A 13,261-nucleotide genomic window follows, 5' to 3' on the forward strand; every position below is an offset into this window, starting at 1 on the left:
CATGGAGTGCGTGTTCATCCAGCGCTGCACCTTGTTATCTCACTGTAAAAAGCAATTTTTTTAAAAAAGGAACGTTAGCAGGACCTACCTGGTGGGCTGAATATCATTCCTGCCTTCACCATATGGCCTGACTCACAGTTGCTCTCTTCCACATGACTCTCGTTGCCTTCTCTCTGTGGTATGACCCTTGTCTCCTTAGCCCTCTCCACAAGCCAGAGTCTCCAAAAAAGCATCCTATTCTAAAACCCAGCCTGCAGACTCTCTGCCACTAGTCCCGGCCATGGAGTGCTTCTCCTGCATTTGCTGCTGATGGGCTCACCAATTAAGCCTGCAGCAGCACATAGGGAAAGGAAGGTCCTTTGTTGGAGGGGCAGCTCCTTGTATAATCTTCCACTTACCTGTATTTGAAATTCCAACTCAATTAACATATGAATGAAATAAAATAAATTACAAAAAATAGTTTAGTATTATTTTTCCTGGTTTGTTCTAGAGTATGATTATGTTATAATTAATTATGACAATCATATTAATGAGCTGTAAATCTGTCTACCAGTTTAAGCAGGTGTCTGTCAATGAAATGCCATGTGTGGCTGGCAGGCTATAGGTTTGGCACCTTATATATTCTGTAAACAGCGAGATAAATACATAGCTAAAAAGGTAAGGTTGCCATAGTTTGACCAGACCATAGGTCTGGCTCTCATTAAGGAGAGAGTGAAACAACTGGGTGGTGGTCTTAACCTGAAGGCCATCACGCCCAAGGCAAGGGGAGAGATTGAGAAGGAGAATCCTTCATTGTAACCTCAGCTGGTCTGGAATTTGAACCCACTCTGTTGACATCACTCTGCAATACAAACCAGTTGTCCAGTCAACTGAGCTAAACCAACCCCCATTCATATCTGCCAGGGTAAAATGCTATGGCATTTGTAAATATCAAGTGATCAGATGTCCCATGCTCAGCCTTCTCAACCTGAAATGTAATGTGATCAGAATGTCCCATAATCAAAGCACAGAAATCTCTTCATTCAAATTTGGGAATCCTCAGCGAGCCTCAGGACGACCCAGTGTTAATCTGAAAATGAACTTGGGCCTTGATAAGGTTATTTGGTGGCATTACCATCATTTTCCATTGATGGTTGGAGGGCTGCATTAGGCAGACTGTGGAGTTGAAAGAACACTCCTCCTCGGCTTGGGTTCTGAAACACGTATAACGATCGCTTTAGGTTTACTGAAGGAATTACTTAAAAGATTGTCAAAATCAATAGACGTCTTTCAGGCATCCATTCAGCTTAGACCGTTGGTTCTTCAAATTGGTCTTACTGCCTTGGTTTTACACACATAAGGTCGGTGCGTTGTCCGATATATAAACAGGAATCCTAGTTCTAAAGGATATTGATTTGTAAAAATGGAATCTTTAAAGCAGAATTACTCGGGCTGTGCGGACAAATGTGAAATTTTTAAACAGTGCTTAGATCATTTGTAAGTTTTAATAAATAACCATTTTTAACCACTGGAAGCTTGAATTTCAGCATTCTAATAATGAAATAAATTGCAGGGTGCAGTCAATAAATCGAAACAAATTAACATCTGAACTGTTGCCTCAGAAGCAAACGAGTAAGTGTTCGTCATTGCAAGAGCGTGGGATCAAGAACAGCGCTGCCCAGAATTTAGGTAAATAATGATGTAGGAACAAGAATGTTTTTAAAAATTTGAGAGAAGTCCTGTTGAAAATACCCTGGTAATTTCCTGGAAACAAATTTGAATACGGTCGACTTGACAAAAAAAAAGTAAGGAATGATATAATTGAGGTATTTAGTATATTCCAAGGGCTAGATATTGTAAATAGAAATCTCTTCTGGTGTGGGAGTCCATCCAGAACAAAACAGCATAAAAACATAAGAACAGAGCATAAGAAAAATTGGAGCTAGACCATTCAGGGGTGAAATCAGAAAACAATTCTTCCATCAAAATTTTATTGGAAATCTGGATCTCTTACCTGCAAAAAACATCGTTGAGGCTAGGTGAATTGAACATTTCAAAATTGTGATTTATAGAGTTATCAGCAGTATTGAGGGATTTGTAATAAATTGGGAAAATTAAGTTAGATACTGATCAGGCATGATATAATTGAATGGTAGAATGGGCTCAAGGGACTGAATAGCCAACACCTTTTTCAAATGGGGACGAGTCCATTCATTTGGCCAGATGGCTAGAGTGTATTCCAAATTAATGCCATGATCCCTGTAACAACTGTGGTCGTTTATAGAGCTCTGCCATCTTAACCTTCCCAATGCTTGATGTAAAGAGGTGCCCCAGAAACCCCACAACCCATTCTCTAATAGTGATAGATGCCTTTGATCCTTTGTGGACTACGGCTAATGACCTTATTTCTTCAGATACTGAAGCAGCTCATGTTCATACGCAGCAAGAGCTGGACAATATTCAAGCCTGGGCTGATAAGCAGAAAAAAACTAGTGCACCACACAAGTGATCATCTCTCCTTGAGATCACTGCATAATCACTGGAAGATTACCATTAGCCAGAAACTGAATTGGGCCAGCAATATGAATACTGTGCCTACAAGAGCAGGTCAAACCCTGGAAAATCTACAGTGAGTGCTCCATGGAGTCTCTCCTGGGTGCTTGTCTATTATCTGCAAGGCACAAGTCTGAAGCGTGATAGAATAGTCTCCACTTAGCTGGATGGTTGCAGCTCCAATAACCCTCAAAATCTGACACCATTGGGACAAAACAGCCAACTAGATTGGCAACTGATCCACCACCTTCAATATTCACTCCAACACCAATGCACAAGGGCAGCAGTGTGTACTATCTACAAGATGCATTGCAGCAATTCCCAAGCTCTTTAGACAACTAATAACACTACCATCTGAAAGGGTAAGGACAGCAGATATACAGGGACAGATAGGATACAATGTGGCAGATGGAACACAACGTGGGAAAGTGTGAGGTCATGCACTTTGGTAGGAAGAATAGAGGCATAGACTATTTTCTGAACGGGAAGAAAATTCACAAATCTGAAGTGCAAAGGGACTTGGGAGTCTTGGTCCAGGATTCTCCTAAGATAAACTTGCAGGTTGAGTCGGTAGTTAGGAAGGCAAATACAATGTTGGCATTTATTTCGAGAAAACTAGAATATAAAAGCAGTGATGTATTTCTGATGCTTTTTAATGCTCTGGGTCAGACCACAGTTAGAGTATTGTGAGCAATTTTGGGCCCCATACCTCAGGAAGGACGTATTAGCCCTGGAGCAGGTCCAGAGGAGGTTCATAAGAATGATCCTAGGAATGAAACGCTTAACATAGGAGGAACATTTGAGGACTCTTTGTCTATACTCGATAGAACTTAGAAGGATAAGGGGAGATCCGGTTGAAACTAACAGAATAATGAATGGCTTGGACAGAGTGGATATTGGCAAGATGTTTCCATTAGCAGGATAGACTAGGACCCGAGGGCATAGCTTTAGAGTAAAGAGAAGACCCGTTAGAACAGAGATGAGGAGAAACATCTTCAGCCAGAGAGTGGTGAATCTATGGAATTCACTGCCACAGAAGACTGTGGAGGCCAGGTCATTGGGTATATTTAAGACAGAGATAGATGGGTTCTTGATTGTCAAGAGGATCAAAGGTTACAGGGAGACAACGGGAGAATGGGATTGATTGGCAGAGCAGACCAGATGGGCCAAATGGCTTTATTTATGCTCTTGTGTCTTGTGGTGGTGTCCCATCTGCAAGTTCCCCTTCTGGTTACTCATGATCCTGACTTGAAAATATATCGTTGTTCCTTCAGTGCCGCTGGATCAAAAACCTTATACTCCCTAACAGCAATGTGAGTTCATCTACCATCCATGCACTGCAGCAGTTCAAGAAATCTTACCACCACTTTCTGTCGGGCAATTAGGAATGGGTAATACAAAAAACATGGTTAGAGCAAGGAGGCAGGTTCTGAATCCTCTCCAGCCAGAACTCTGTGCTGTTAGCTCCAATCTGATCCACAATGGCCATCCACCCCATTGAGCTGACTTACTCCCCCAAGGAATCTGTGGTACTGTGGAAATATACAATGTACATGCATATTTTTGTACTTTACGTTCAGCTAAAAACTTCAGGAAAACATCTGATGTGAAAAGGGCAGATGCCATCTTAAGGAAACGAATCAAAGATGGAGATTTGCAAGCAATTTTCCTACGGGGGCAACTCTACTTTGAAGAGGTAAGATAAAAATTCATAAATATAGCCAACAAAGAAGGTATGAGATTGTCAGTGGTTTACAGAGATAAAAAAAGCACTAAAATTATTTGTTCTTTTGTTTTTCTTATTTGCTTTACGGAATTAACAGTTTGTATCATGTGCTTTAACATCTAATTTTGTCATCAGAATTGTGGAGTAAACATTATTGTAGGTGATTATTGACAATAAAACTTATTGCTGGCTACCTTTCCTTTTCTACAAAAGAAATAAATATGAAGCAAAGTCTGCAATGGGTCTATTTTTGTTTACTTCGATATGAGTATGTGGACGTTCATGAACTGTAACCATGTTACCAGATATTTTCTTGTCTCATCTCTGCCTAACTTTATAACAGGTGAAAGTCAGTGCATTGTGGACCTGGGGGAACAGAGCAGGTCAGGCAGCATCAGAGGAGAAGAAAAGTTGATGTTCCAGGTTTACACCCTTCATCAGGACTGTGGAGGGGGAAGGGAGCTCAGAAATAAATGGAGGAGTTGGAGATGGGGCAAGGTAGGTGGGATGGTGATAAGTGGATGCAGGTAGGGGGTTGTGGAGATTGGTCAGTGGGAAGGGTGGGGCGGATAGGTAGGAAAGAAGATGGACAGGTTGTGTCAGGTCAAAGAGCGGGGACAAGAGGGAGGATTGGACATGGGATGAGGCTGGGGTTGGGGAGATTTTGAAATTGGTGAATTTTAAGTTGAGGCCATCGGACTGTAAGCTCTCGAGGCAGAATATGAGGAGTTGTTCTTTCAGTTTGCATGTGGCATCATTGTGACACTGGAGGAGGCCCTGGATGGACATGTCACCCAGAGAGTGGGAGGGGGAGTTAAAATGTTTGGCAACCAGAAGGTGTTATTGATTATAGCGTACAGAGCACAGATGCTCCGCAATTTGGTCACTGAGACTGCTCTTGGTCTCATTGATGTAGAGGAGACCAGGTTGGAGGATGTACAGGTGAATCCCTGTCAGATTTGGTAAGATTGTCTGGGGCCTTGGACGGAGGTGAGAGGAGAGGGTTAGAGGCAGGTGTAGACCTCCTGCGGTTGCAGGGAAAAGTGCTGGGTGTGACAGTGTTGGTGGAGAGTATGGAGCGGACGAGGGAGTCACGGAGTGAGCGGTCCCTACAAAAGGCAGATAGGGTTGGAGAAGGAAATATCTGGTGATGGGGACAGATTGCAGGTGGCAGAAGTGGCAGAGGATGATGGGGTGGAATTTGAGGACCAGGGAGACTGTGTCCTTATTTTTGTTGGGAGAAGGGGGTTTGAGGGCAGAAGTGCGGTGAGGGCATTATGAATCAACGGAGGGGGAGGAAGTTGCAGTCCTTGAAGTAGGAAGATATCTGGGATGTCTTGGAGTGGAACACTCCACCTTGGGAGCAGATGCGACATTCTTGCAAGAGGGTGGGTGAGAGGAGGTGTAGTCAAGGTAGCTTTGGGTGTTGGTGGGTTTGAAATAGATGTCAGTGCTGAGATGGTTACTGGAGATAGAGACAGAGAGGTCCAGGAAGGGGAGGGAGGTATCAGAGATGGTCCAGGTGAATTTGAGGTTGGGTGAAAGGTGTTGGTCAAGTTGATGAACTGTTCAAGCTCCTCATGGGAGCATGAGGCAGCACCGATATGGTCATCAATGTAGTGGAGGAAGAGGTGAGGGATGGTGACAGTGTAACAGAGGGACTGTTCCATGTATCCAACAAAGAGGCAGGCATAGCTTGGACCCATATAGGTGCCTGTAGCCTCCCCTTTAGTTTGAAGGGAGTGGGAGGAGTTAAAGGAAAAGTTGTTGAGGGTGAAGACAAGTTCCATTAAGGGGATGAGGGTGTTGGTGGACAGTGACTGTTTGGGTCTGTGGGAGAGGAAGAAGATAAGGGCTTTTAGGCCATCTGCGTGGGGGATACAGATGTATAGGGATGCCCATGGTGAAGATGAGGTGTTGGGGGCCAGGGAATTGAAAGTCTTGGAGGAGGTGGAGGGCATGGGTACTGTCCTGAATGTGGGCAGGTAGTTCCTGGACCGAGAGCAAAAAACAGAGTCGAGGTAAGCGGAGATGAGTTCAGTGGGACAGGAGCAGGCAGAGACAATGGATCGACCAGTGTCGTCAAGTTTGTGGATTTTGGTAAGGAGATAGGAACGGGCAGTGCAGAGTTGGGGAACAATGAGGTTGGAGGCTGTGGTTGGGAGGTCTCCTAAGGTGATGAGGTTATCAATGGTCTGGAAAATAATGGTTTGGTGATCAGGGCTGGGGTTATAATCGAGGGGACAATAGGAGGTGGTTTTGGAGAGTTGGCGCCTTTCCAATCTTTCCAAATCTGACAGGGATTCATCTGTACATCCTCCAACCTGGTCTCCTCTACATCGGTGAAACCAAGCGTGGACTCAGTGACCAACTCACAGAGCATCTGCACTCTGTACACTATAATCAACAACACCTTCCAGTTGCCAATCATTTTAACTCCCTCTTCCACTCTCTTGGTGATATGTCCATCCTAGGACTCCTCCAGTGTCACAATGACGCCACATGCAAACTGGAGAAACAACACCTCATTTTACGCCTCGGGAGCTTACAACCCAATGGCCTCAACAGAGAATTCACCAGTTTCAAAATCTCCCCAACTCCAGCCTCATCCCATGTCCAACTGTCCCTCTCATCCCCGCCTCCTTCACCTGACACAACCTGTCCATCTTCTTTCTCACCTATCCGCCCCATCCTTCTCAGTGACCAACCTCCACAACCCCCTACCTGCATTCATCTATCACTGTCCCACCTACCTTCCCCCAGCCTAAACCACCCCCCCCCCAATTTATTTCCGAGATCCCTTCTTCTCCAGTCCTGATGAAGGGTGTGAACCTAAAACGCCGACTTTCCTGCTGCTCTGATGCTGCCTGACCTGCTGTGTTTCTCCAGCTCCATACTGTATTAACTCTGACTCCAGCATCTGCTGTTCTTGCTATCTCCTTTATAACAGGTGAGTTGTGTGTTTGTTTCTAAATTAAAACTACACAAGGGGATTTTTTTCATCTTTGTATCCTGGATTTTCACTCCTTTTAATTTGCTGGTAATTTCTTCCCTCAACCTAACAAAACTTTAAATGAATAGTAAAGATAGGTTGTTGCTAAACATCTGCTACTATCATTCATGGCCAAACATGTAGCAACAGAACACGTTTTCAGTGCAGAAGGTGGCCATTCAGCCCATTCAACCCCAAATTATATAATCTTTTAATTCCTATTATATTCTGTGACATTATCTCAAAAATCAATCAAATATTAGGCAAAAATAAAACTGTAGCAGACACTTTACTACAGAGTTTAATTAGTTAATAAAGTATTAGAGGGCAGTTTTACTTAAAATTTTGTAAATTTGGTAAAATGATTCTGCAGTCGGTAGGTAGATTCTGCAGGTAGATATCCACCTCCCTAAGAGCAGGAAGGAGGCAGATCCCACATCCAATCACTGTTGGACAAATTAATAGTAAAAGTAAATATTCCTTGGTTGTAGAGTAGGAGAGCAGGGGTGAGTCTTCAAGAGCAGGCACCTTATGCAACACGAAACAGACCCATAGATGCATTGATCAGCCCAGCTGTGACCACAAAAAAAACCCTCCGGCCTTTGTAATCAGCTCTGCCTTCCTGGATCTGCCTAATTGTTCTGCCTAAACTGCTAAGCCCACCCTTCTTCTAGGGCTCCATCAATCCTCTGATGCAGAGTTTTGCATTCCCAGCAGTAGTCACCTCCTGCTTGTGGCTTCCAGGGCTAGGAGAGGCAAGCTCACCTCTGACATGATGGCCAGTTGATTGGAAACACGTCTGTGAAATCCTGGCCAAACTTTAAGACCGAGTACCATATCAGCTAAAAAGTAATAAAACCAACATAATGTAAGTAGCTGGATTTTGCAGGGCCTTGTTTTTCCTGCCCCAACTAAAACATCAGTATGCTAAGTGCCCTGCAGCCATTTAACACTCGTCTGGGCATTTATTGTCCTAGGATGAAACTTCTATAAGAAGTCTCACCTTAAAAAAGGTACTGTCTAATCTTATTGTACTCCCAGCAGTGTGCCTTCCAAATCCACAACCACCACTATCTAGAAAGATAAGCAGAAGTTATATAGGAACACCACCACCAGCATGTGCAAGTTCCTGTCCAAGCTACTCACCATCCTGACTTGGAAATATATCACTGTTCCTTCAATACCACTGTATGGAATCCTTTAACTCTTTCCCTAAACCAAATATACCCAAATGCTCCAAGAAGGCAGCTCACTACCACCTTCTCAAAGGCAAGTAAGGGTGGGCAATAAAAGCTGGCCCAGCTAGCGACGCCTGCAGCCCACGGATTAAAAAAGAAGTGGTTGAGCGGTTGCCATTGCCAAGACTACGACTTGGTCCACGAACAGGAAGAAGAGGTTAAAGCAGGTGGGACAGAGGGTATGCACGGTTTGTTGATGAGGCCAGTCTGGCAGCTCTCAGCAGCAGGTGGGGGCTCATCCGTCTCTGATGAGCACAGGGAGCCCCGAAATAATTGAACCCCGTTGCTCTGGCACCTCTTGCCTAGAAAAAGCTCTGTAGTCACCAATTTGGCATGCCTTTCCCTATTATGGGTACAATAATACGGGATGGGATGAAGCTCTTAATTGACTATTAATTGGCTACTTAAGGGCTTCAATAGGCCCTAGGGTGAGTGGTTTGTACAGTGGCTTCACCTTGCCTTCACTTCATTGGCATTGTGAGCGTACCTACACCAAACATACGGCAGTTGTTCCAGTGACCAATTACCACCACTGTCTCAGGGGCAATTAGGGATAGGCAATAAATGCTATCCCAAACTGCAATGCCCATATCCCCTGAACAAAATTAAAAGTAGGGATAGATGGGAAGTCAGGAGGCAGGCCAGGTGTTTCATGCCTCCTCATCCATCTCCAGCCCTTCATACAGCAGAGGGCCCAAAAGTCCAGCTGAAGGTTTCTGCCTTTCTTATAGCATCTGCTACTGCTATTTCATGACCAGATGCTGCCAGTTAATGGACTCAGATCTTCCTAAATCAACTAACTTTACTTAAAGACTAAGACCCAAACCCCCACATATGTCTAAGAAGGCTGATTGCAGGAAGCAAGCTTTATTTTTTTTTAAGAACAAAATTGAAAATTACTCTAATTGTTTGATTGGCTTTTTTACATATGCTTCAGGGATGCTATGAAACAGCTTTTGAAGAGTTTAACAAAATTAAAGACACAGACTTCCAAGCTCTCTATCAGCTTGGTGTGATGTATTATGATGGCTTAGGCACTAAGGAGAATCCTGTGAGTAAATAAACTACTGTTACTGTCTAATGTGTTTTGATACCATATCTTTGTGTGCCAGTCATATTACAAATAGAATAAATTGGAGAATCATTCCTCCATTCAGTGAACATACAAACGTAAAATAGGAGCTGTAGACCATTTGGCCCTTCAAGCTTGCTCTGCCATTCAATAAGATCGTGGCTGATCTATTTGCATTTCAAAGTCCACATTCCCATTTATAGCCAATAACCCTCAGTTGCCCTGCTAACTGTCTTTAAAAATATTCAATGATGCCACTTCCACTACTTTCCAAGGCAGAATGTTCCAAAGTTTCTCTCTGAGAGTTAAGAAAAGAATTCTCACCTGTCCTGATTAGACAAACCCTTATTTTGGAACAGTGTGAAAACCAAAAGAACTGCGGATGTTGTAAATCAGGAACAAAAACAGAAGTTGCTGGAAAAGCTCAGCAGGTCTGGCAGCATCTGTAAAGAAAAAATCAGAGTTAATATTTTGGGTGCAGTGACCCTTTCTCAGAACTGAATACATCAGACTTCTGTTTTTGTTTGAAACAATGTACCCTGGTTCAGCATTGACCTACAATAGGAAGCATCCTTTCCACGTTCACCTTGGCAAGACCATTCAGGACCTTGTACACTTCAATTAATCACCCCTCACTCTTCTAAACCTAGGAGAAACAAGCTCAACTTGACCAACCAATTCTCATTAGAAAACCCTCTCATTCCAGGTATTGATCTGGGAAAACGCCTTTGAACTGCCTCCATTGTATTTACATTATTCCTTAGATAAGGAGACCAAAACTGTACATGGCTTTCGAGATGTGATCTCACCAATGCTCTATATAACTGAAGCAAAACATCCTTATTTTGATGCTTAATTCCTCTCATAATAAAGGATAGCATCCAATTAGCCTTCATGCTGTATCTGCATACTAACTTTTTGTGACTCATGCGCTTGAACATCCATGCCTCTCTGCACCTTGGAGTTCCATAGCCACTGTCTTAGTAATATTCTGTCTTTTCATTCTACCTGCCGAAGTAAAAAACTTCACATTTTCCCACATTATACTTTTCCATTTGCAAGTTTTCACAATATAATTTCCTAGCTATTTGCTGTCACCTGCAAATTTAGCTACCATGCCTTCACTCCTTTCGTCTAAGTCATTTATATGAACTGTAAAACATTGAGGCTCCTGCAGGACTGCACTTGTCCATGCCAGCCAATCTTTTATCCATGTTAGTATGTTACCCCTTGCTCCATATTCTTCCACTTTGTACAATAATCTTTTGCCTTTTGGAAATCCAATACTTCAACAGGCTTCTCCTTATCCTAAGTGCATGTATTCCTTCAAAGAACTCCAAAAATTGGAAAAATACAATTTCATTTTCACAAGACCATGCTCACTGTTCTCAATTATCTTGAATTCTTCTCTAAGATCAATTCTTAACACTTTCTCCACAACACAAGTCAACCGTATAGTTTTTTGTTTACTGTGTCCCTTCTTAAATAAAGGCACCATATTTGCTACTTTCTATTCTTCTGGAAGTTACCTAAATCTCGGGAATTTTAGAAAGTTAACACCCTTGAAGTGCAGACAGTTCTTTGCAAAGAGTGCTGTGCAATAGGCATGCTGACCACTACATTCACTTGTGATCCATATCTCAAAATAGGGTAATTTGTTGGAGGAGATTCTGAGAGACAGGATCTACATGCATTTGGAAAGACAACGACTGATTTGGGATAATCAGCACGGTTTTGTGCAGGAGATTGAGTTTTTTGAAGAGGTGATGAAGAAGATAGATAAACACAGCGATAGACGTTGTCTACATGTACTTTAGCAAGGCCTTCGTTCTGCATGATAGGCTGGTTATTACGGTTAGATCACGTGGGATCCAGGGAGAGCTAGCTAATTGGATGCGAAATTGGGTTGATGGTGGGAGACAGAGGTTGGTGGTAGAGGGTTGTTGTCCAGACTGGAGGCCCGTGTGCAGTAGTATGCCACAAGGATTGGTGCTGGGTCCACTGTTGTTCATCATTTATATAAACAACTTGGAAGATAATATGAGGCATGATTTAAAAGTTTGTGGATGACATCAAGATTGGTGGTATAGTGGACAGTGAAGAAGGTTATCTAAGATTTCAACAGGACCTTGATCAACTGGGCCAGTGGGCCGAGGAATGGCAGATGGCGTTAATTCAGGTAAATATGAGGTACTGCATTTTGGTAAGACAAACCAGGGCAGGACTTACACAGTTAATGGTAGGGCTGTGGGGAGTGCTGTTGAACTCAGACCTGTGGGTGCAGGTACATAGTTCCTTGAAAGTGTGTCACAAGTAGACAGGGTGGTGAAGAAAGTATTTCGCACACTTGCCTTCATCGGTCAGAGCACTGAGTACAGGAGTTGGGATGTCATGTTACAGTTGTACAGGACATTGGTAAGGCTGTATGTGGAGTACTGCGTACAATTCTGGTCGCCCTGCTATGGGAAGGATGTTATTAAACTGGAAAGAGCACAAAAAAAAGATTTACAAAGATATTACCAGACTGGAAGGTTTGAGCTATAAGGAGAGGCTGGATAGGCTGGGATTTTTTTCCCTGGAGCACTGGGGGCTAAGAGGTAACCTTTACAGAGTTTTATAAAACCATTAGGGGCATAGATAAGGTGAATAGCAAAGGCCTTTTCTCCAGGGTATGGAGTCCCAAACTAGAAGGCATAGGTTTAAGGTGAGAAGGGAAAGATTTAAAAGGGACATGAGGGGCAACTTTTTCACGAAGAATGTAGTGTGCATACAGAACGAGCTGCGAGAGGAAGTGGTATAAGTGGGTACAATTATAACATTTGAAAGATGTTTGGTAAGGTACATGGATAGGAAAGATTTGGAGGGATATGAGCCAAATGCAGGCAAATGAGACTAGTTCAGTTTAGGAAACCTGTTTGGCATAGATGAGTTGGGCCAAAGTGCCTGTTTCAATGCTATAAGTCTCTTATGACTGTAATTGATTTGGTACAGTCTTTGAAATTTACTAACATGCACATGCGTAACATCTGCAAGACTGCCCAAAGTTACCTCAGAAGGAGGCTAAATCAGAAAACAGACAAAATTCAGTCATAATGTTATGACTATCTGATTCCATAATAAGTGTGTTTTAGAGATATAATTATTGGTTTTAAGAATATAACTTTTAGGGTGGGGATTGAAGTATTACATGTAAAAAAAATAGAAAGCATGATTGAAAACCTAGTAAACAACCCTGAAGAAAATGTAAATCAAACAATCTTGGGTTCATTACAGTTAAAACCTAGAAGAATGGATGGCCTCTGTTTGAGCTTTTTAATGAAGCCAGGATGTTTACCATTACTTCACTAAAATATTTAACATTATTTCTGTAGTTTCCAGAGGAAAAAGGCTAAAAGTTAGCAATTCTGGAAAAGAGGGTTGTAAAATTGCTTTAGCTATTAAAAGATATTCTTTCGAGTTATAGAATCAAAGTTTTGTATTGAAAATGAAAATAATTATTTTACTTTTGTTTGGGCATTCCAAATTTGCCACATTATCGTGGAGAAGGGCTGTGGGAGTTAGAGGGTTCCTTTGTTTAATTTTTCTGAGTGCTTCTCACAGAAGCCAGTTGCAGATTTTGTCTTATGTAGATTGTACCTCTTTCAAAGCTCATGGAGGAGGAAGAGATGATAAGATTTGCCTAGCTTGGAGTAAGAGGAAAA

General features: G+C 42.6%; 1 protein-coding gene across 1 annotated transcript in view; it reads left to right on the top strand.

Annotated features, from left to right (window-relative positions):
• LOC109912201 (LRP2 binding protein) overlaps positions 1-13,261 on the top strand; it is a 31,856-nt gene that overhangs the window by 1,236 nt on the left and 17,359 nt on the right. The window contains exons 2-4 of the mRNA XM_048594944.1: positions 1,553-1,668; positions 4,113-4,228; positions 9,426-9,539. Of these exons, the coding sequence (XP_048450901.1) occupies positions 1,553-1,668; positions 4,113-4,228; positions 9,426-9,539 (346 nt within the window). The remainder of the gene's footprint in view (positions 1-1,552; positions 1,669-4,112; positions 4,229-9,425; positions 9,540-13,261) is intronic.

Source organism: Rhincodon typus, chromosome 3, assembly GCF_021869965.1.
Source record: "Rhincodon typus isolate 14 chromosome 3, sRhiTyp1.1, whole genome shotgun sequence".
In the NCBI taxonomy this organism is placed as follows: domain Eukaryota; kingdom Metazoa; phylum Chordata; class Chondrichthyes; order Orectolobiformes; family Rhincodontidae; genus Rhincodon; species Rhincodon typus.